The 23,662-nt window shown below is 48.0% G+C and overlaps 2 protein-coding genes and 1 long non-coding RNA gene across 4 annotated transcripts in view; 2 read left to right on the forward strand and 1 right to left on the reverse strand.

Annotated features, from left to right (window-relative positions):
• Window positions 1-130: 130 nt before the first annotated feature.
• NLE1 (notchless homolog 1) lies at window positions 131-7,256 on the forward strand. Its single transcript, XM_048074264.2, has 13 exons — window positions 131-230; window positions 437-580; window positions 662-879; window positions 970-1,049; window positions 1,313-1,389; window positions 2,764-2,861; window positions 4,019-4,211; window positions 4,350-4,485; window positions 4,845-4,891; window positions 5,040-5,242; window positions 6,176-6,335; window positions 6,425-6,495; window positions 6,990-7,256. Exons 1-13 carry the CDS (start codon window positions 225-227, stop codon window positions 7,000-7,002), a joined length of 1,446 nt encoding a protein of 481 aa, XP_047930221.2. The 5' UTR covers window positions 131-224; the 3' UTR covers window positions 7,003-7,256.
• An 847-nt stretch (window positions 7,257-8,103) lies between these two features.
• Window positions 8,104-13,681, reverse strand: LOC136786614 (uncharacterized). The gene is made up of 3 exons (XR_010825785.1): window positions 13,027-13,681; window positions 10,241-10,391; window positions 8,104-8,575 (listed from the first exon to the last, which is right to left on the reverse strand). It is a non-coding gene; the product is annotated as an uncharacterized lncRNA (long non-coding RNA).
• A 156-nt stretch (window positions 13,682-13,837) lies between these two features.
• Window positions 13,838-23,662, forward strand: part of ULK2 (unc-51 like autophagy activating kinase 2) — a 39,814-nt gene continuing 29,989 nt past the window's right edge. For both annotated transcript variants that reach the window (XM_048074248.2, XM_066979744.1), the window contains exons 1-3: window positions 13,838-14,483; window positions 15,722-15,814; window positions 17,045-17,086. In XM_048074248.2, coding sequence (XP_047930205.1) covers window positions 14,391-14,483; window positions 15,722-15,814; window positions 17,045-17,086 — 228 coding nt within the window. In that variant the 5' untranslated portion in view covers window positions 13,838-14,390. The remainder of the gene's footprint in view (window positions 14,484-15,721; window positions 15,815-17,044; window positions 17,087-23,662) is intronic.

Below are 23,662 nucleotides of genomic sequence, written 5' to 3' on the forward strand. Positions count from 1 at the left end.
TATTAAAAAGAATTACGGTGGCCACTACAGGAAAGGCCACGCCCGGCGGGGGCCGGGGCCGTGCTCCGGGGTGGGGGGGTGGAAGGCGCCGGGCGGGGTCTCGAACCCGCGGCTCCCCCAAGCCCCCGCCGGCCGCCGGGGGGCAGCAGCGCCGCGCCCGGGCCCCCCCCGGTCCCGCCCCGGGGGCGCGGCCGCTTCCGGCGCACGCGGGCGGTAGCGCGCACATGGCGGTGAGCGGGGCACCGGGACCGGCACCGGGGCGGGATGGGGCGCTGCGGGGCCTCCTGGCTGCCGTGGGGGTCCCGTGTAGGGCACCTCCCCTCGGTGGGGTGCCCGCTAAGGGGGGCCGCTGCCGGCCCGGCCCTGGGGGTCTGGGCCCTGCCGTGCCCCCGGGCTGTGCTGCCGGGGTCCCGGCGCTGAGCTCGCTGTCCCGCAGGACACGGCGCCTCCCGAGGACGTGGAGCGGCTCCTGATCCAGTTCCGCGATGAGGCCGGGGAGCCCCTGGGGTCCCCCTTCGACGTCCCGCTCCGCATCACGCCGGGCGAGCTGCAGCTGGTGTGCAACGCGCTGCTGCAGGAGGTGAGGCCGCCCGCCCCGGGGCACCGGGCGTCCTGGCACCCGGGTTGCACCGCGCCACCGCTCCTGCCTCTTCTCTTCCAGGACGACCCGGTGCCGTTGGCCTTCTTCTTCCGCGATGCCGAGATCGTGGTGTCGCTGGAGAAGACCCTGGCGGGGCAGGCAGTGGAGACAGAGAAGGTCCTCGACATCGTCTACCAGCCGCAGGCAGTGTTCAGGGTGCGGGCGGTGACCCGCTGCACCAGCTCCCTGGAGGGGCACACCGAGGCCGTCATCTCCGTCGCCTTCAGCCCCACGGGAAAGTACGAGGGGCTGGGTGCAGGCGGGGGGGCTCAGCAGCAGCCACTGGCCCACCCAGGGTCACCGTGCTGAACCTGACTCTTCTGTTGCAGGTACCTGGCGAGTGGCTCTGGAGACACCACGGTCCGCTTCTGGGACCTCAGCACAGAGACGCCGCAGTTCACAGCCAAAGGTGGGTGTGGGGTGTGCCAGGGGAGCAGTTCCTGAAGGCCCGCAGGGATCCTTCTGCCTGCTCAGAGGGACACAGAGCAGCCCTCGGGTGCTGTGCCAGCCACATGGCACCCTCCCTTGGAGGGGAGTTGCTCTCTTCCACTACTGAAGTAAAGAGCAAAGGAGGAACGTGCAGGTTCTCTTTCCCCTGTCTTGGCAGTGTGGCGTGCTGGGGCCAGGTCGGTGCAGCTCTCCGCTCACTCTTGCTCACCCTTTCTCTGCCAGGTCACCGGCACTGGGTGCTCAGCATCGCCTGGTCTCCCGATGGCAAGAAGCTGGCCTCAGGCTGCAAGAACAGCCAGGTGGGTGCTGGCACCATGGTCTCTTGCTGCCCCAGCAGCTGGGCTGGGGGGAATCCGGGGGAGTGCGGAGTGGCCTTGCCCAGGAGACCCTGCGCAGGTCTGATCTGAAGCAAAGTGCAATCTGCCAAGAGGGCTCTGGGGGCTTTAGGGGCGAAGACTTGTTTTCTTTGGCAGCTTGGTTGGGTAAGGCAAGTGTCCGGTTGTTCGTAGCAGGATTTCCTATGCCCTGGAGGAGCTCTGCATGTGGATGCATCCCGGTGGCTGCAAGTAGTGGCTCCGAGCTGGCCTGTGCCTCAGCTGTGCCAGGCAGGGCTTTGTTTCTGTTGCAGCAGTCTCGCCGCCGAGCCCTGGTGTCTCGTGGCAGATGCTTTTGCCTCTGTACAGGAAAGAGTCCAGGATTTGGACATGGCCCTTGGCAGACGGCTCCATCACGAGGGAGGTGTCTGGAGCAAGCAGGGTGTTGCGCGGCCAAGCCAGGGTTGCTGTTTGCGTGACCCAGACATGCAGTGGCAGCCTGTTTCACTGCTCCTGCTCAGACACAGACAAATTCCCTCTTACAGGAATGCAAAGGGGGACCCTTCCCCAGCTGTGGGGCAAAATACATGTGCCTAAGCAGCTTCCAGAAATGCCTGGGGAAGCGGGAGCACTTGGGTGCAATTACAAGCAAGTCAGTTACTTGCTGGGTTGCAGCAGGACCTTGGCTTGCTCTGACCTTCGGACGGTCTGGGAGCATGGAGGGCGGCCGCAGAGCTGCCAAGCGGCGCTGTCCCGGGCTCGCTCTCTGCGCAGCTGCTCTGGAAGGCCACTGTGACACGAGCCCAAGGAAACAGGCAGGTTGTGGCTTCAGTTTAGCCCAGGGAGCTGCTTGTTCTCTGTTTTTCCCCGGTTCTTAAGTAGCAGATGACTAATGCCTTGGCTCTTTGGATGAGCATTTATATAGAGAGGGAGAAAACAACAGAAAACTAGCATGTGTCCCGCCCACAGAATCCGATAATAAGCAGCATTTCGCACTCTCTGGCTTTCATCCTGCTCTTTAAACATTCACCAACTCTCTGGTGCAGAGTGTCAAAGGCTCAGGCTGGCTTTCTGGAGACCTGGATTGCTTTTGGGTTGAGGCAGATATTTTTGTAACAGCAGCTTCTAAAGCAGAGAGGAGGGCGATCAGGTCTCATGCTCTGAGACATCAGCTGATTGCTGCTGGGATCTGCAAAGGCATCCAGTCCTCCTGCTCTCCTCCTGTTCTGCTCTCTCTGCCAACGTAAATCCCAGCCCCACAAGACTGGGGACACCTATCCTTTCTAAATGGAGCCTCAGCATTCCTGGGATTCATGTGATGTGTGGCCTGACACGACCCACTTGCTTTCTCTCGGGCAGATATTTCTCTGGGACCCAGCCACCGGCAATCAGATGGGCCGGGTTCTCGCCGGCCACTCCAGATGGATCACGTGCCTGTGCTGGGAGCCGCTCCACATGTAAGTGAGGGGCCAGCCCAGCCCTTCTTCCCTGTTACTTTTAAGGAAAAGACCAGCTTGACCTGAAGGGCATTTCTCCTGTTTGCCTTTCTCTTGTTACGGTGCGCAGTGGGAGCATGTGCAGCAAAACGTCCTGTCAGGTGGGGCAGGAAAAATGCATCCAGCTCAGGAGTCACAGCTGCTGCTCGCAGTCCCTGTGAGGGCACTGGGGAAGCTGCTGTTGGGCTGTGCCTCTGCTCCCCTCACCCCGTATACACGAGGTACCTGTCAGTGGAAAGGGCTTAATGTTTTCACAGTGCTGGACAAGCCGCTCAGCGTGCTGAGATGGGAGCAGGAAAGCCTGCAAGCGTGGAGCCTGAGCTCAGCCTCTGCAGAGCACTCCTGTTCTGCCCTCCTGCATCCTGATTGCCTCTGTTTGTTTATCTTGAGGGCTGATTAACTCTGCAATCTCCTTATCCCTTGGATCAGCTAAAGCTCTGTCTGGGAGAGATGGGTGAGGGGGGACAGTTATAGCCAATAATCCAAGACATTGTAGAAATAAAGAAGGAAAAAAAGGGTCCCTTCAGAGCAGAGCCCTGCAAATTGAATTTGCCGGTAGGAAACTCCAGCAAACAATTAATTGGATTTGCAAAAACTGATTATAAAGGAGGATCAGGAAATGGAGAGCAGGGAGACAACCCTGCCAGAGCTCGACTTCCCTGTCTCCAGCCAGCTGCACGAGAGGAAGGGCTGTGTTCTTCCTCACCCCAGCACTGCCAGCGGTGCTGTCAGTTGTTACTAAGTCTCCAGACTGCTTGGCTTAGTGTGCTGCTCGGTTTTGCTTTTTCTTTGAGGATGGTTTGCTGTCAGCAGCCAGATAAAGGGAAACAAAAGGGAAACTCCTGAGAGCAGCATTGCAGCAGGAGCCAGAGAGTGTCATTTTCAGCCCAAGAGTTGAAGCCCAAGAGTTGGTTTAGAGGGAAGCATCTGTCTGCTGGTCCCCTGCCTGTGGGATCAGGTTCTCTGTAGTTGCCTCTGCGTGGCCTCTCTCTGGTGTTAAGCCAAAAGAGAACGTTGTATTTTAGAAACTTTGGGGCTCTTAAATCCTCTGAGGCTGATGGAGTAAGATCTTAGCTGTGCCTGCAGTGCAAATGGGTTTGATGGCCTTTTTTTCCCAGAAACCCGGAGTGCCGCTATCTGGCAAGTGCCTCCAAGGATGGCAGTGTCCGCATCTGGGACACGGTGATGGGCAGGTGTGACAAAATCCTGACGGGCCACACGCAGTCGGTGACGTGCGTGAAGTGGGGTGGCGATGGCTTGCTCTACTCCTCCTCCCAGGACAGAACCATCAAAGTCTGGAGAAGCCAGGACGTAAGTGGGCTGGGCAGCCATGTGGCCTGCTGACCAAGGGGGCTGCACGCAGTGTTGAAGCTTTGTCCGCTCCTCCTGGCATGGGTTGTCTGGCTCTGTGCTGCCCGTCCCTCTCTAAGCGTGTGGTTTTGTTTCCAGGGCGTCCTCTGCCGCACCCTGCAGGGCCACGCTCACTGGGTGAACACTATGGCCCTTAGCACCGACTACGTTCTCCGCACCGGTGCCTTCGAACCTGCTGAAGCCACCATCAACCCGCAGGATGTGAGCGGCTCCTGTAAGTGCAGCGCTGCGTTGTAGGGTGGAGGAGGTGGCGAGATCTGGTGTCTCTTAATGCTGCCAGGAGCTGAAGCAGTCTTCAGAGCTGGGAGCAGACCCTGTGCCGGTGTCGGTCATGCTGACAGCTGTGATACTCCTTGTGCATGCACGGAGTTGAGCAGTCTCTGGGATGAGAAGACCACCTTGAGTTCAGGGGCTTCAGCTCCCAATGTGGTCCTTGGCAAAGAGGAAGAGGCTGAACAGTCACAAATGTGTTTGCTTGGCCCACAGAGTCAGGACTGGAATTGGCATCATAGGATTATAATGTTGCTTTTTTCCCCATAGTTTCAAGTCTTTCTTCCTCCCTTTCTCTTTTAGTGGCAGAACTGAAGGAAAAGGCACAGCAGAGGTATGAAAAAGTCAGGGTAAGTCCCATTGCAAAGTTTGCCCTTGCCGTGGTTTATAACACTAGTGCTGGCGGAAGCAGTAAATGCGCACAGTTGGCTGTTGGGTGTTTCCAGGCTCTCCACACCTGGCTCTTATGAGAATTGGGTTCTGTTATCCCTTTCTCAGGGGTCAGGACCAGAAAGGCTCGTCTCGGGATCAGATGATTTCACGCTGTTTCTTTGGAAGCCAGCAGAAGACAAGAAGCCACTGGAGAGGATGACAGGCCACCAGGCACTGATTAACCAAGTCCTGTTCTCACCAGACACGCGGATAATAGCTAGTGCTTCCTTTGACAAGTCAATAAAGCTCTGGGATGGCAGGACAGGAAAGTGAGTTTTTCTGTCCTCTTACAGAGGTGGTTTTTGTGTTGGGTCTGCCTGTGATGTGCAGGTTACACAGAGATGGGCAGTGCCCCAGTGTCATTGTCAGCAGCTCTCTGCTGCGTTCAGCATCTCTGTAGCCTTAACCTCACACAAACAAATTCTACTCCTGTTTCTTTGCCCTTGGGAAGTCCCTTGTTGGGCTTGTCATGCTGTAGGGCCTGTGCTTAGCCGAGTGCATGGGATTCTGCTGTTACCCAGCCACAGTGCTGCCTGGCACCATGTGGCACGTGCTGTCTGCTGCAGGGCTGGTTCTCTGGGGCAGGCACGGCTGCGATGGGGTGGGATGTTCCACTCGGCTGCTCTCCTGAAGATGTGTGTGTTGCACGCTGTAGACTGACCCAGTTTAAACAGTGCCCGTGCCAGGGAACAGCTTGTTCTCGATGATGCAAATTCTTGTAGTTACAAGTGGTGCTGTTGGTGTTTGGATGTCCCCGTAATCCAGCTTTTAACCTTCTGCTAGAGTGTTGGTGAGCTCCATGGGGCAGCAGTCCTCCCCTTGTTCTCCTTTGTACTGATGAGCTCTGGCTTCACGTCAGTAATTTAATGGTCTTTCTACATCCAGGCATGTTTCTGCTCAGCTAGAGAGGAAGGAGTTACCTGTCCAGTGAGGCTGCAATGTTGCGGCTGGATAAGGGTTTCTTGGAGGAGTTGGGATGAAGGGCCTGTCTTCAAGAAGGCTCTGAGCCTGTCTGGGAGGAGTTTTAGACAGATTGAATTGACTTTGCAATTGACTGCCTTACGTGTGCAAAGTGTGAGATGGATTGGAGTGTTCTGGGTTCCAAAGCACTTGCTTGCAACCAGGGTAGAAGCGTGAAGACAAGGCAAGGGCAGTTTGAAACAAATCTGTTTCAATTTTTGGTCATGCCACCTCTGCCCCAGGTACCTGACGGCGCTGAGGGGACACGTCTCGGCTGTGTATCAGATCGCCTGGTCAGCCGACAGCCGCTTGCTGGTGAGCGGGAGCAGCGACAGCACGCTGAAGGTTTGGGATGCTGAGACAAAGAAACTGGCCATTGATCTTCCCGGCCATGCGGACGAGGTGAGTGGTCAAGCCAAGGTGCTTGAGGGGGGTAGGAATGTTTACTCCTCCAGGGACAGCAGAATTAACTGGGTCTTTCCCTGTGCTAGGTGTTTGCAACAGATTGGAGCCCAGACGGACAAAGGGTAGCGAGCGGAGGGAAGGATAAGTGTTTGCGGATGTAAGTAACCTGTGTTCCATCCATGGAGGAAGTCACAGCCACCGCACATCTGCAGTTTCGTTGCAGAGACCTGCACGGTTAGGGCATGCTCTCTCCTTGCTGAGAGTACAGCGCAGGCCATGTCCCAGCTCAGAGACCTGACCTGCCTCAGTGCAGGGACTGCTGCTGTCCCCTGGGAGATGACTAGAAAGCAGAGTCCCTCCAACCGAGCCGTCAGCGGTGAAACTTGACTCAGATATTTTGGCTCCCGTAGAGGGCTGGAGGGGGGAAAGGAGCAGTTGTACCAATCGGTCAGAGCCTTCCTTTCTCACCTTGCTGTGTCTCCCAGTTATGCAGACAGACAAATTCCTGTGAGCCGATTGCCATCTGAGCACAGCTGAAGAAGGAACCTGGTCCCAAGGTCCTTGCTGTGCTGCTCTCGTCCAGCACCTGCTGGGCCGTGCGGCAGCACTGGTGCCAGACCACAGAGACTCAACAGCTCTTTCTGTCCACAGATGGCGTAGATAGGAGCAGCGACACGAAGCCACCGTTCCTGTCCTGAGCTGCCCTGCCCATCGGCTCGGTCCGTCTGGGAGATCGGAAGGTGATGGACAGCAGGGGCTGACCAGAGCACATCTCCTTGTTCCTGTTACCTGCTCTCCCTCATGGACTCTTTCCTTATATTTATTTAAGGAAATTTTAATTCCGGTTCTTATTAAGAGCTGTGTTTTGCGGGATGATTTCCTCTGAACATTACAGGAGGGATATCTCATCTGTCTCCATCTCAGCCTGCTTTTTATTGAAATTTCAGCCTTACAGTGTTCTGCCCCCTTGGAAGGTAAAAGCAAAGGGTGGGGACAGCTCATGCTCTTCCTTGCCATGTGAAGAATCCTGCAGGCATGAAGGCTTTTAGTGGGAACAGAAAGGGTTATCTTTGTGTGGCTTTCAGAGTGAGGGAGAGGAAGGGGAAAATACAGCACATCATTACGTTGCAGAATTGTGCTCTGCTGCATGCCTGGGACAAAGATCTGCTGAGAATAAGGTCTCGGGGGTTCCTCGTTACTCCAGTAAGGTTTTGCCTTTCCACTCAGCCTACATGCCCATGAGCTGTACCAAGCATTATCTGTCAGTGATCCTCGTCGACAACAGCTAACTGTTCGCTCGTCCATTCAGGCCTGGGTGCAACAGGCATGGAATGCAAACTACTGCTAGAGCTGTGCTGAGTTTTCAGGTCTCAGTGGCTCTTGGAAATGAGAAAATGAGGCATTTGTGCCTCTGAACAGGGTGCTCATTTCCCATCCACTGCCAGGGAGGAAATAAGAAAGGGATGGAGAGCGGGAAGGATGGAGCAGGCATTCTGGCTGTCGCATGGCCCTTGCCCTGGATACGTGCTGACAGCAGGGCTGGGGCTGTCACAGTAAATGGCAAAACTTCTATTGCACAGAGTTGGCTCCTTCTGGAATTTCTCAAGTGTGTTTACTTGCCCAGTGGGTGAGAGGGATTCACTGTCAGTTTTATATATTTGTAAGCTTGCTTATGAGCCTTTTTATAAGTCACTTCAGGCTTCCAACAGTCATGAGGCAAATAGATCTGGATTTAAGTTTTTATTTCCAGGATGGTTATAAAACAGTGAAAATCAGGAGGTGATTAATAAGGAGTAGAGAATATATTGTCAGATTTTAATTGCAGCAAATTAGCATGAAGACCAAAACATTCTGCATCACCCTCATACTGTGGTTGCTACTCAGTGATTACTGCCACTCAGAACAGAGTTCCCAGTTGCAGAAGATGCATTTTAGGATTTTATTCCTGCTGGCAGGATTTCTTTGGAGAATTAAAAGGTGATGGTGCAGTCATGACTGTTTGCTTGTCTGGAAGTGTTCAGATGAGCAAATCACTGGAACAAAGTGTTACATCTTTAATACAACTGAGAACACAGACTGGTTCCTTTTGTTGTTAGTGTCTTTCTCAGCCAGGCAAATCAGCGGGCTCTATCTTCATGGGATCTTTTGAGAAGGACTCAATATCCTGTACCTGCTCGTTCATTCATATGCTTCCTTTAGCTGGTTCTTGCTGGCACTGAAGGCCATGTTGCATCTATCTGCATAAACAAAGCCTTTCGTAATTTGCTAAGGTAAACGTTAGGGCAGAGGATGATTTAAAACTGTAGCTGATAATTCTGTCCCCTCCAGACTGCTGTGCCCTTGGGAAGGAGAGGAGCATGCATGCAGCTGGCAGAGCCCTGGTCACAGACGAAAAGTCTTTGTTGTGCAGTTTTGTAGGGGAAACAACCCATCTTCTGGAGTTCAGCTCTGTCCTGTGGTTTGACTTGCTGCAAGCAGGAGCCTCTACAGCTCCTGGTAGTGTGTAACTCTCTGTGGGCTGCACAGGGTCACTGTGCCCCACTGATCTGCGACGCATTTTGTGTTGGAAATGGTGATTTTTCCAAGGTGGGGGAAGTGATCCTGCAGGTACTGGCTTGCCTGTGTTTGTGTACTTAAAGACCAATTCCTTGTCCACTGATTTCCAAAGCAAAGCCATTGCTGTGCCCTCTGACATAGGTTAGCTCCTGCCATCCCTTCAGACTCTACTTCTGTAATATTAGGCACAGTGCAGAGCCTGACTAAAACCCACTTTGTGCTGGGGCACAAACCTTTTCCAAAGCAAAATGAGAACTCTTGAAGAGAGGGCCTGTAAGTTCACGCCAAAGGAAAAAAAAAAAAAAAAAAAAAAAAAAACACCTACCTTAATCGTTCTTTGACCTGATAGTGAGTCGATTTTGAACCACACCATGTGATGAGTTCTCACAGAGACCAAATCGTATTTTCCTATCCTAAGCAGCTGCTCCCGTTTCTATCATTCATACAGGACCAGCCTTCATGCATACTAAGTGCTGGCCCCTTTCCAGCTGTATTCCCAAGCAATCCCATAACACTCCTCCCCGTTTTATTTGGAAGTGGCATTTCTTGGGCCGCGCTCTACAGTTTACTGACTTGTGTGCTGGGAAACAGCTGCTGCCCTTTGCTTCGGGGGTGGCTCCTTTCTGGCAGGAGACAAAGTAGCACTTGATCACCCTCTCTCTCCTGGCGATGGGAGCTTTAATTAGCTAATTTTTAGAGTTGCGGTTGCAGATTTGGCTTGATGGTGTTATTAGTGGATAAGATGTTACTTTTTGTCAAAGGCCAAGCATGAGCTTTAATGGTTTTGTACCTATAGCTACACTTACCAAAAAGCTTGCTGTAACACCTGAAGTTTTCAAACCCAGTGCAATAGGAAACTCAGGATGTACTGCTGTGTTTCAATCCAGTTTCACCCAGGTTACTTATTAAGTATACCACACAGGTATGCCTACCAAAAGGACCTTATTTTTCACTGATACTGTAAGAATAATTTAAAGCATATTCCGCTGATACAGTGCTTCTGCCACAGAGCCATCGGACACTTTCTCCTTTAAAAGCTGTGATAACTCAGCTTGTGCCACCATTAATTTTACTACAAATCCCCAGTAGGGAGGACAGTGGTGATAAGGACTGGGAAGCATGCCAGTCTGCTGAGAAAGGCTTACCTGTCTTGATTAAATTCCTGGGTATGATGGAGGGAGGGAAGAAGAGAACAGTGAGCGCACCTAGAGTGAAGTAGGCAGACCAGGATAGAGCTGAGAGGAGTGGGAAAGGTGACAGGTTCCTGTCCCTTGGGGGTAGATTTAGATAAGTGGGGCTTTAGCATCCCTCTGAAAATCGTTCTCAGGGCTGTGTGTTCTGCTTACCCAGGCAGGAAGGCTGGTGAAGTGGTGTTGCAAGTTGTGCTCCTGAGATCCTGGTTCCTTGCAGTCACGCGTTCGTGTTCTGCTTGACTCAGCTGATCTCTTGATTATTTTCCCAGATCAGTAATTTAACTTCCATGTGCATACTTATTGTCTGGAGAGAGATGCAAAAAAGGTCTTTTGATGAACAGGAAGAAAATCAGCATCATCTTTATTCTGCATGAATATTAGGAGAAACAATCTTCTCTCTGCTTTTCTTTGGGTGAACCTAGGCACCATTCAGGCGATGTTTCCCTCAGAAATGGCTGCATTTTGGCGGTATGGCAGAAAAGGGCTTACCGTAAAGGCCATCAGTGCTTTTGATGAAAGTACTATAGAAACTCAGAAGAGTGATGTCTGTATAGTGGGGAACTCCTGCCAGATGAAAGCACACGTCTCTTGTGCGCTCAGGCAAGCAATGTGGAAGGTGCTAATTCTTTCCCAGATCTGTGCCTCATGTGATCACGAGTCCCAGCTCACATCTGAGGGGCTAATTTGGCCAAACCAACGTAGTGCAGCCAGGAAAAAGCCACAAATACCTCTCCAGTAATGTTATTTTCTGTTTTCCTCTCCCTCACCCTGAAGGTTGGTTGTCCTTGCTGAGCTGCAGCTGGCTGATAGTTTGTGTAAGTCCTGCCATTGCCCAGGCAATGATATTAAAGAAATAAACTCGGCACACAGTACTCTGCTTTTGAAGAATCACCATGGCCTCTTAGACCGCAGTGCTAGTGCCCACTGCCCAGCCGTGCCTTTCGAGTGCGCTGGGTAATTTATTGTCCTGCTGCATGACTTTGTCAGAGCAGAAAGCTGCATCCCTCCGAGTGCTGCTGCTGCCTGATAGTGCTAACTGGTGAATTTCTGCGTGTGTTCCGGGTGAGGGAGGAGCAGCACAAGCCCTGCGGGTTATCGTGTGTTGCTCTCCCAGCATCTCCAGCAACAAGGCTCTCTAGGAAAGGGGGGCAAATACAGTCCGCTTCATCTCCAACCTCTTTCAGTAGCAAAAGCAAGGGAAGGTGCTGTTTGTAAATAGGTTTGTTGTAGTCATAACGCTGGAAATATTGACACCTAGAAACTCTCCCAAAGATTTATCAAGGAGCCAGTTCAAATGAGTGACCTGCATGCAAATCTCACAGCCCTTCATCAAGTGCTTTTTGAGATTTCAGCCCCTCAGATCCTGTTCAAATCCCAGTGGTACGCCGGTGTATTTAGTTATTCTGGTCAAATCTCCTTGCCACTCCTTGCTGTTTTGTCCTTGCTGTGCTGAAATAAACCTGCTTGAGGGCTCCAGCCCTATTATGAGGACAAAAGGACATCAGACAGGCTGCTACCAAAGGGAAACGCGTCTCATTTTTGAAGTGTAATGCAGAGCAGGTGGTTTAGAAATTCCTAAAGTGGCTTTCTCAGTTCAAAAGGGATCTTTCTATTTTTTTTTTATTTTTTTTATGTTCCCTAAAATGCAGTTTGTGACTTAGACTTTGGGGTGAAGATACACACTGATGCTGAGAGGATTAATACTGAATGTGAGAATCAGTGGATGGCAATAAACAGCCAGTTCTGAGGGAAATTATTTTGTGAGTCAGAATATTTAACACATTGAGACTTGTGGGCTTTTTCCTGGTTTTAAAGGGGCATTGTGAATACATCCTAGAAAGTGCTTGTGTTACTACCAACACCTTAATTTATGATTAACTTAGAATATTTTTACATCTCATTTATTCCTTCCACGGTGGTGTTCTGAGCTGCTGAAATTACTTGGCCAGCTTCACTTTGTTTTTTTGTTTAGGTTAGTGCCACAAAGGAATTTTGCATAGGTGCTCAGAACTTCAGAAAATAAAGGGTGAATTTGATCTTGAGGGATTTTTTAAAGTTCTTAATTCTCTGTGGCACAAAATAGATGTGTTAGGATTCTTCTGATGCCTCTATGTAATGTTTAGAGCTTAAAATATCCTTCATAAAGCTGTCAATATTCCCTCATTTATCTCTTGCTAAATATTTCTTATGCAGGTGTGTTATCTTTGGAGAAGTCTTTAGCTGTGGAGTTTTTGACATGACACACCACTCTAGTAGTTCTTGGTTTTGAGTTACAGAAAGTGAAGGGAGATAAGTAAAGAATAATGAGAGGGCCAACTGTGTAACTCTCTGCTAGGTCACTATTTTCATCTAGCAGCACTGAAAGCAGACCCCAAGAGAGAAGGAGCAGTACAGATGTGTGGCGATCTGAGCTCTGGCCCGACAGTATCACAAAGTGCACCTTGTGGTGTCTGTAAGTGCCCAAATCCCAAGTAGTGCTGTGTCTGGCAGCTGCCTGCTGCCAGCTGCCCCTTTGACGGCACACAGCCAGGAGGGTTAATCATTGCTGCTGCCGTGTGTAGTGACCAGAGTGCCAATGGGATCCGGGGCAGATGGGGATATTTGGGTGGCCTGAAACGTCTCGTACACGTGAAACCTGGATGCTGAGGTGGCATGATGGAAAATGCAGAGAGGAAATGAAAGAGCACAGTGAGGAAAGGAAAGGAGCATAATTATGTAGATCTGGAGGTGAAGGTCAAAGTCTCCATGTGACTGGTGTATGGTGTGATTCTTTGTTTGTTTTTGTAGGGGGGTGGTTTTTTTTGTTTGTATTTGTTGCTGAAAACTGCCCAAGGCTGATCTAGAAGTGCTGGGGGGAAGAGGGTGCAAATTAAGAGTGGCCATTCTCTGCATGAAGAGAGCGAGCAACATGAGAAGTGTCTTTGGCTTAGGGCACTTACCTGTATTAGCATTTTGCCTGTGTGTTCCTCAGTTGCTTCTCCATTCCTTTAAGTTTCTTCTGATGTGGAATCTTGCTTACTAATGGAGCAGGGTCAGGGCTGAGGGTGAGCCCTGAGGTGCTGGGTAAGCAGTATCGCCATCCTGGCAGCGGTGCTGGGTGGGATGAGCTAACCTCTGCGTTCCTACCTCTGCTGCTGCCTCACAGTGTGGCTCCTCACCCTGCCTCGATCTGTGGTGGGGGCAGGGCCCCCCTCTCCTGGTGGCCCCTCAGCTTTGTCCCTCATTTCAGGCAGGCCTGAGGTGGCTGAGGAAGTGGCCCAAGGGGAACGCAGCTCGCGTTAGAAGCGATTTCCTAGGGAAGGCAGGGGCTGAAATTCATGTTTGTCCTCAGCCTGGTCTCCCCCAGGTGCCGGGACGAGGACGTGTGTGCGGCCCCGGTGTTCCCTGAGGGGATGGGGGGCCTGTGCCCAGCGGCCGTGGCTCCCCCAGCGCCGGGTGTGGGGGCGCGGGGGGCCCTGAGGCGCCGCCGGAGCCCTGAGGTGATGGCGGCGGGGCCCTGAGGCGACGCCGGGCTCCTGAGGAGATGGCGGCGGAGGGTGCGCGCCTCGCGCTCCCGCCGGGTTAAACGGGGTGAGGCACTTTTTGGCCGCCGGCGGAAGAAGCCGAGCGCTGAGGCCTGCGCGATGCGGCCTATAAAAGGCGCGGAGCTGCGGGCAGTCGGAGCCGGGGCTGGCGGGGTGCGGATCGCAAAGGAGGCGCTTGGCTGAGCGGCGGGAGCCCCGGAAGGCGGCGGTGGCGGCGGCTTAAGACCCCCCCCCCCCCCCCATCTGCACCCTCCCTGCTCGCTCCTCTCCCTCGGGGGACGAGGAGACAGCGCCAGCCCCCTTCGGAGCCGCGGGCCGCGCCTCCCCCCCTCGCCCCGCTGGATGCTCTGGGGCTCGCTCCCTGAGAGGGGCCGCGGCGCCGGCAGCCCCCGCTGTGGCGGGGCCATGGGGGCGGGCAGCGGCAGGACGCCGAGCCCCCTTCCCCGCTGAGCAAGCCCCCCGCGTCCCGGCACCGATGCCGAGCTGTCCCCTCACGGCCGGCCCCTGAGAGCCTCCCTTCCCCTCCCCATGCCTGACGGAGCCCCTCGCCTCGGAGACGCCCTGCAGCAGCCCCGCCGGCCGGGGGGTCTGCGGCTGCCCCCGCGGGATGAGAGGAGCTGCCCCGGCCGCCGGGGGCAGCCAGGAGAGGGGCAGGCTCCCAGCCCGCCGCCGGCTGCCGTGAGGCGGCTGTAGCTGCCTCGGCTGGAGGAAGAGCCCCTTTGTTTTCCACCCCCCCCCCCCCCCCAACCCCTTCCCGGGGCTTCATGCCCCCCTGAGGGATGATGGAGGTGGTGGGGGACTTTGAGTACAGCAAGAAGGACCTGATAGGACACGGAGCCTTTGCTGTGGTCTTCAAAGGTCGCCACCGCAAGGTAAATACCACAGCGGCGGGCTCGGCCCGCAGCCGGTTACACAACCCCCGCCGGCCCGGGGTCGCTCGGTGGGGCCGCGGCTGTGAGGAGCCCGTGCCGGGGGGTGACAGCTACCGGGGGCCTTCGGGGACTTCTGGGGTTGGGGGGAGGGAAAATAATAATAAAAAAAAAAAGACAAAAAGACAAAAAGGTGCGGGGTGGGCTCTGAGGTAGCGGGCCGGGGGCGGTGGGGCCCAGAGGTGGGCCCTGCGGCGGCCTGAGGCGAGCCGCCGTCACCCGGCCTCGCCAAGCGATTTCTCTTTTATTATCGTGATGATGGTTTAATAAAAACATCAACGAAAAGCCCGTCTAAGCCCTGTTCTCACCTCTCCTCCCTGCTGTTTGGTAGCTTCCTAACATAACGGCGAGCCGGGAGTTGCAGCTGCAGGGGAGCCGAGCCCTTTGTTTGTCAGGAGGGGCATGTTTATCTCGCTGGGGAGCGAGGGACCCGGTGGAAAATTGTCTCCTGGGGGACTGGAGGAAGATTTCTGAAATTCAGAGGTGTCTGGTTTCCTGGAGTGGCTCGCCGATCACCCCGGATATTCGTAGTTGGGTTATGGTTTCTTGATGCTGCAAGAGTTTATTCTGGGGCTGGTGCCTGAAGTGCTGTGCTTTCCAGAAAGCAAGTCTTCACGCTGACCCTGTGGGAGCATCAGGGAAGAACTTGGAAGGGCACAGCACAGAGACTTTTGAGTTTAAAAAAAAAAAAAAAAAGGCATTAGAAGCTTTGAAGGCCAATGGAGATGATGCCAAAGACAATTTATTTTTAGGCAGTATATAAACATACAATAAATAAACTATATATTTACTTAAAAACCAAATGCTCATACAGTTTTCAGCTGTGGAGTTTAGGAAGGCCAAAACTGGGAAGTCTAACAGAGAATAAAAGTGACTTCATCATTGGGATGGGACTGAAAAACGAATGCGATATGATTATTTTCGTTGTAATAATTTTTTTTAATGCTTTTAAATCCATGAAAATGCAGTCTAGCTGCAGCTGGATTTTAATAGCTGCCTGCACTGTTGTGGAATGAAATAGTTCTTAATGGTGTCATGTGATGTAGTAATCACCGGTGGGTAGAGTAGGGGTGATCTTGCTGCTCTTTCTCTTGTGCTTCACTAGATACTTGTTAGTGGATAAAGTTAAAAAAAAATACATATATATGTTAAACTGACAATACTTTTTTGGTTGTTTGCAGAAAACGGATTGGGAAGTAGCCATAAAGAGTATTAACAAAAAGAACTTGTCAAAGTCACAAATCCTGCTTGGAAAAGAAATAAAAATCTTAAAGGTATGTTAATTGCAGTGATTTTTAAAGCTGCTTTACTTGAAAAGGAAAAGAGACTTTTGACGCAGTTCATTCTGGGTCATGTGCAGTATCACAGTAATTGTTGCTACGCCTTTTGCATCTTTATTAGTTCCAGAAGAAATACAGAACTAAGAAAACAAAAAAAAAAAGAGATACTTCTTTTAGTTCTGGAAATGCTCTTGGAACAGGTTAAGGGCATGTTTTTGTTGTTACAAGTGAAAAACTGTTGTAGAACCAGTATGTGCTTTTATTGCACATGCAGAAAGCTTTGTCCTTCAGGATGCCTAGTGTTGCACCACCTTTCCCAAGCTGTACAGTCACAGCAGAGGGTAAAAATACAGGTCCTTGATCCTTTTTGGTTTGTTTTTTTTTTCCTCCTCAAAGATGCCTCGAAAACTAAAATTGGCATGCTGAATATGATTCCTGGGGCAGACTTCCCACTTCAGAGTTAATTCACTTCAAAAGTGTACTGTGGCTTTAATGAAGGAAATAGAGCATCATTTAGTTCTTCAGTGCTGTTTTATAGAAATGTCTGCTGGGATAGTGTCTTAGCACTCTCTGCTCTCTGAACTTCACTGCATCTCATCTGATGTACCTTTGCAGTAATAATCAATGCTGCTGTCAAGTTTAGTGCTGTTTCCAACTTTCTTGATATATTTCTATTTTATATGCGAGTATATATTCTAGTTTATATATTATACACTAGAAATTGCAGCATTGGGTCTGTGTGCTGCAAGTGCTCAGCAAAGAGTTGCTTTTGTTTTGAACAGTTACAAATAATTGCATGAGTTGTCGTGCAAGTTGTAGTTGATGTTATTTGGCTTGTTTTCCACTTTATTGTAAAATAAGAAGGTTGGCTTGAAAATAGCATAGTTGGTTACTCCCCTAAACAAGAAATTGTTTGAGACTATAATTAAATTTAGTCAGTTTTCAGTATTTGTTAAAGGATCGTGTGTTGTAATATTTTCTATAACAAGATGTAGAAAATATATTCTTGAACCAGATGTTTTTTGACCTCTGAAGATACTGTCTAATTTTCTATCGGTGTAATATGTAGATTAAATAGCTGGGATTTCCTCCAAATTCCATTGAATGGTCTAAAAAATATACTACCTTTCTTTGTAAAACTTGGTTATCTTTTATTATCACCTGGTATATTAAATTTAAAATAATATCAGGCTATTGCCATAATGTAAATATTTTGTTTTACAGGAACTTCAGCATGAGAACATTGTAGCTCTGTATGATGTCCAGGTAAAAATATACCTTGATGCCTTTTTCTTTAAATTTTATTTATTAAAATATAATGCCTATAAATATCAAGTAGATCAAAGTAGCCATATTTTTTTTCTGTAATCAATGCAGTATTTAGAAAAAGAAATCCATTTTCCTGGCAGTGGCGGGGGGATGTTTTCATATTCAACACATTACACACTTATTTTATATTGTCTCTTTTTGGGGTAGAAAGGTGTGAGGAATCCGGTTTAGTTCCAGGCACGGGAGCAAATGGAAGCCTGATAATCTCTGCAGAGACTGTTTGTGTAGTCTGGTCCTGTCTCCAGAGAGAAGCATCAGCTGGCTGGGCTGGGAGCTGTATCAGTGGCAGTAACTATTCTCCTGAATTAGCATTGTTTCTTTGGCCCTCTAATTTAATTGGAAAGTGGATGTTTGCGGTTAATGACTGATTACACCCAAAGGAAAATGTGCTAGTAGGAGTTGATCTGAAAGGATGAAGCAAAGTGACATTAAGAAGTCAACATAACTGAAAATACTGTTGTAGAAAAGGAGCAGTGTTTTTGAGGCATCTGTGGCAAAGACATATATTGTATAGCCCTGTATCATGGTGAGGGAGAACTGAGGGAAGCAGATCACCATCACGTGTATGTTGCTGTTACATACCTGTGTTCCAATGAGGGGGATGAAGTATAAAAGCCAACTAGACATTTGGATCTTTTTGATTAGGAGAAATGAGGATTAGGTGGCTCCAAGTTGTCTTCCTCTTTTTATTCCCAGGATTCTGCCTGACAAGGTGAAGGTGTTTCTTTTCTAGCCTATCCAGAGTAGTGCATTCTACTTAGCAGGAAGTACATTTTTTGTATTGTAAGGCCTGCAAGTGTTGAGTAATGGCTAAATATGAGATGATGTAAGGTGTGCAGCCATTTGTTCGACTTGAATAAGAACTATACATTTGTCTCCTGGCTTCAATTCTAATCTTAAATACAGAATTACGTTTATGAATAAAATTATTAAGAGCCACCCTTGGGGCGTTGCATAGATAAAGCAGTACAAAATAGAAATTTTTACAGTATTCAACTATTTTGTCTTTACATGTTTGCATCCTAAAAGGTTTTCAGCTTACGTGTAGATGTGTATCTTGTGTAGCTACAGAAATCTGTGTTCAGAGGATATATGCCAGGCAAAGTCAGGTTTTATTGTGTTTAGCACTGCAGGACATGTATCGGCTTCTGTTGACCTATGATACAAAGTGATGGTTTCAAGTAATAACAGATTATGCTTCAAAACTTCCCATTTGGATGTGTACACTCTTTCCTGAGGTCTTTCCTTTCCCTTTTCGTGTCCTGACTTCAGAACTCTGCATTTTGAATGATATTAGTTGCTCTGAAAGGGAAAGTGCAGTCTCTCAAAGAGACCAGGCTTTCCTCAGTAATACTAAATGGAAATAATCTGTCAGCATCCTGAATTTAGTGTATATGCACACCTTAAAAGAAACTGGAGTTGTTGACGGAGGATGTTGGCGTGTGAGTAAGCAGCTGAATTTTGGATTTATCATTTACAGTTGTTTCATGTGAAGATTACTTATTAAGCTTTGCAGCTCCACTTGAAGGTAGTTGACCAGATATAATGTATTGTGATGATTTAACATCAACTTCTAAATTGAAGCTTTGGAGCAGCTCTCGTTTCTTATTATTTCTATACAGAACATCCACAAGAGAAGAAAGGACAGAGCTATACACTTGTTTATTTCTTCACCTAAAAGTAATTTAGAAACACATTTTTCATGCTTTTATATTCTACCACAGAAAAGGGTGCCCATATAAGTGACAGTACTTTATGATTGGTCAGCCCTCTATTCTCCTTTTGAGATGTTCCTGTTTGTCACTGGCCATTGCACTTCAATAAAAAGAACAGCTACAGCAGAGAGAAGGGAAAAACTGTCTCATACCTTGGATATATTTCAAATACATTCATGGCAAACATAAGGCTTGGCAGTATAGTGCTACTTCTATAGAAGAAATTGCTGTGCAAAATATGGTCCAGAGGATGTGACACTTGCACAAATAAGCTTTTCCCTTTCTGCACAGGGCTTTGTTTGTGAAATATTATACGTCATTAACTTGTATGATTATATTAATTTATAACCCAGCAAGAATGAACACTATGCAAGGCATTCACATGTCTAGTAGGCTGCTACACCTACTAATTTTCTCTAGCATTTCATGTTCTAGCATGTACTGCTCTTTTTGTTTGTCATAGTATTGTGTACATGGACATATAGTGTAGTAGATAAGAATTTAGGAAATTAAACAATATTTAAGTTATAGAAACTATTTTTTTTACTCTATGCTGGAGCCAGTGGGGTCTGTGTCATAGTAGGGAGTCCTCAGTGTGACTGGGAGTATGTTTTATTTTTATAGATCTGCTGGTCTGAAGTTTTTCTTAAATGCTCACATTTCAAATGCACTCCTAGGCAGACCATTTATCTGAATAATTGAAGAACTGTTTGTTGTACCAAATGTTCAGATAAAAAAAAAAAAAGCTGGTGTGCAATGCAAGTGGCAAAAATAAGTGAAAAAAGGTGTATTAATTGCAATGAATAATAAATATTTTTTACATCTCACAATATTAGGTGAAATTATTTGTGCTCAGTGGTGGTACTTGGAGATTAAAGCTGTAAGCCTGCATAGCAATTTGAAATATATCTTTTAAGCTTTAGAAAGAAAGGGTAGTTAATATTTTACATATTGCAAAAGGCTTCATTTAGAATTGTTTTCACATGAGGTAATTACACACATTCCTTCTCTTTCATCTCTGGTCATTTATGGTTGTGTTCCTGTTGCATCTGCGACCAGTCACACAAGTGAGTGTAATAAAAAGACATACACTGTTAAAGCTTTGATTGGATCTAAGGAGAACTTGTGAGCCATTCTAACGATAGGATATGAACACTTGAAAACCTACAGTGCTGTTGCTTCAGTTTCTTATGAACGCCATTTTTTATATTCCTTAATATATATAGGGTCCACTAAGTTAAATTACTGGAAATGACCGTTCATCTGGAGACATCCCCAAAAGAACTGGTGTGCCATTAGTGTTGAATATGTATTGGTCAGCATTAAAATCTTTTGTTCTGTTGCCAGCACAATAATTGTCCTCAATTTCCGTAAGGTGGTCACGTGCGGTTCTGGCAGGTTTGGTCTGCAGTTATGCGTTTGATGTTAGCAGAGTATGTTTTTTGTGCCAGCTCAGAAGTCCAGGGAGCTGCACAAAACTGAGTTTGGAGATGAATGGTTCTGAGATTGAAGGCATTTGTGGACATGCTTAAATATGAGCTTTCAATCTGTGAGAGGCAAATGTTTTGCTGTAGGAGGGCTTTGGAAAAAAAATGCAGCTCACCTGTCAAGGTGAAATTACTTATTTCATGAAGCAAAAAGCAGAGTGCAATAGATGGATTCTAAAACATAACCTGTTGAGACATTTTTTACTTACCTTCTTGGGCAGGAGGTTGGTATTTTTGAAAAATAAAAACCACCTGAGTCACTGCAATGGTATAGGAATGCAGCTCTTGTCCTGTGGTGGTGCTGTGAGATATCATTCATCCTGCAAAAGAAGATCTGAGAGTCTTGGATCACATTAATTGGGGAGATGGAGCCTTGTTTCTCAAAAGCAAAAGGAGTCTAAAATAACCTCTTACTCAGCAGCATGAAGTGCATTGTGGTCCTGGGATAAAATACTGTACTGCGCTGTGAAGGTATCAGTAAGTTATTTGGAATGTGCTATACTTAGGCCACGAATTTACAGTTTTCTGCAGTTCATGATCCCAAGTGTGTGCCGAGTAGAACTAATCTCACACAGTGCCAGACAGTGCCTGTTTTAGCAAATAATTTAATTCAAAACCTCTTTAGAATGTCAGCCGTCAGGATGAAAGCCTGTAATGTATCTTGGAGATAGCGCTTTAGAAGAATGAATTGGTCTTCGCTGTATGGAGTCTGAAGTTTGCTATTTGAGCAGTAGTTTAGAGAGAACGAATTTCTAGTTTGTTACTGGAGAAAGAGTATCTGAACATGAATTGTTTCTCGTCTTAGCTCGTTGACGCAGAGCAGACAAAATAACTGCAGCTGCTTCTCCTGTCCTTGAAAGCAGCAAAAGCTAGTGGGAACAAAGCCAGTGATCCTTTGGTGCCTATTTCTCAGCCTTTCCCATACAAGTGCCCGTCAGTTCCTACTAGGGATGCTTGTAGACGGAATGGTGTTTATCTATGGCTCCTGTTTTACCAAAGGGATTAAGTGCTCCTGGCTGGGTTACCCAAGGACTCCAGCTGGTCTGGTCGTATTGCATGTTTCCTGAGGCGGTGGCTTCAGGCATTCTGGTGTGTGCTCTTGATCTTGGTGTGTCACAGCTTTGATTGCCTCCTTGCTCTCATCATAGCTGTTTCTGAACCATCCTCTTTTAAATGAGGATGTCTCAATGTCTTTTTTTTCTTCAGCTGTTCGATTGAGGCCTCTTGATTTGACAGCATCCATCCTTACTGTGCATGGATGTAGTCATAGGAAAACGTGCTTTCCAGACCATTTTTCTGGGTTTGTATTTCCCTGCCACACGACAAATGTTTTTAAACAAAAAGGAGAATCCTGCCCTTTAGAAAACGTATAGGTTCTGAAATACCACTGTGTAGTTGGTGCAAACTGGAAGGTGGCTAACAATATCAGTCTGCAAGGAATGACACTAGCCTAGGTGTTGAAAGTTAGGAATAGCCAGTCAGTTTGTTTTAACCACCAGAACCAAAGGTTTGGAGTTGCTACATAGTACTTAGCTCCTTTGCTATGCCTGGATGCTGTAATCTGTATTTCAAAACTGTTTCAGATGATCTTTAAGTATTTGATCATGTTAAGTGCTTGGTGTGCCGTGAACAATTTTGCCTTTCCTTTGTGTTGTGCAGTCGCCAGCCTCTTTCACTGTCCCCCATACATATTACTTAAGTACAGCAATTCACATACCAGCAAATGAGTGGTACTGCTGTTGTGGTACATATCCCATGGCTGATTGCTCTTTTATGTGAATAATTGGCAGCGTGCATGCTATTTGAATCCTATGGGCACGTGTCAACTGACATTTAGTCCGAGACTTAACATTTAGTCAGAACTAACAAAATGTTCAGGCCTTGGGACATGATCGGAGCTGAACATGTTAGAAGCTGCCGGTGCAGTGCACTTGTAAAGCAAAGTGAGTGTGTCTGTAATGCAGTCAGAAATAGCCTTAAAAAGATCTGGACCAGTCCCTTTTCACTAAATCATTAGAACTTTTGCCAAATGTATCTAATGCTCCAAAAAATGAGGAGTGTGTTCCTGGCCAAAAAATAAATAAGTAAACATAGCACAAATTAACATGTCAGAAAATCAGATAACAGCAATGCATAAGCTGTCAGGCTAACTTGCATGCTCTTGGGACTCAGATCATAAACTGCAGCTAAACAGAATCTACAAACTGAGCAAAAGCAGAGTAACTAATTACTTGCCACGGTTTCTCCTTTGGCAGCTCACTAAATACTCACTGCAGACTTTTATCTTTTTCTAAAGGAGGACTTCCTATCCAAAAAGAAATCTCGGGTATGTTTCTGCCAGTGTGCTAGAGTTCTAAAAACAGCTGTCAGAAGTAACCATGAATGTTTTGACTTCTTTTTCAATTAATGTCTTTTAAATGGAACTACTGCACTGAGCCTGTGATTTGGGTTGGAACTTCACATCCCTTGAGACAACTGTGGGAAGTCTGGGATTAAAACACGGCAATTTTTGGCAAATATGTTGCCTCCTAACCTTTGTCTGGTAGGTTTACCTGTTAGCTTTCAGAATTGTAAAATGGTTTCCTATTAACCTTTGTTATCTTCTACTTTATCTTGCAAGTAAAACTTCGATTCAGAATAAGAAGTAAAAGTAGGTTTTTGTCAGGAAAACTTTGAGTAAATAAGGCAAGGTATGCTGGGAAAATGTTCCATAATTGTTTAAACACGGCATACATTTGTTTTGCTTGATTATTTTTCTAGGTAGAAGTGTAGGCCAGAGCAGCTCCAGCTGTTATAATTTTATGATCTGTATGTGAATGTAAATTTTTGAAAGCGTTGCTATCTGTTTCAAGAAGCAGTTTAAAATAGCTTGCTAGGTCAGCTTTATTCCTGAACGTTAAATCTGAAACGTGGTGGTTTACTTATCTTTCCCTTTTTGAGCACTTTTCTCTGCCTAGCTAGTCAACAGGGATTGCTCATCTGGAGAATGATGATAGGGATCGCTTTATTTTTCAGCAAAATAATTTATTAGGGAAAAATGCGTCTACAGAATTGACTTGTGTTTTCTGAATGTATTCCCAAAACAGAGATCATATTCCCAGTCAGGCTGGGCAAGAACAGGAATGCAAAATGTGAACAACTGTGAAGGGATGAACAACTTCAGCTGTTTTGAAGCTGTTTTGCTTGCATTGGTGGGATGTTGAAAAGTGCATGTGGTTGTGAGTTAAAGTTGGGATCAAGTGTGGCTGGGGAGCTCGGTACCCATACTGCACAAAATATTTCTTCTGCAGTACCAATTAAATACAGCTTTT

This window comes from Anser cygnoides, chromosome 18 (assembly GCF_040182565.1).
Source record: "Anser cygnoides isolate HZ-2024a breed goose chromosome 18, Taihu_goose_T2T_genome, whole genome shotgun sequence".
In the NCBI taxonomy this organism is placed as follows: Eukaryota; Metazoa; Chordata; class Aves; order Anseriformes; family Anatidae; genus Anser; species Anser cygnoides.

Coding starts and splice junctions, on each gene's coding strand:
- NLE1 (XM_048074264.2), top strand. Junction 581..661: donor GCAACGCGCTGCTGCAGGAG/GTGAGGCCGCCC, acceptor CTTCTCTTCCAG/GACGACCCGGTGCCGTTGGC. Junction 2,862..4,018: donor TGCTGGGAGCCGCTCCACAT/GTAAGTGAGGGG, acceptor TTTTTTTCCCAG/AAACCCGGAGTGCCGCTATC.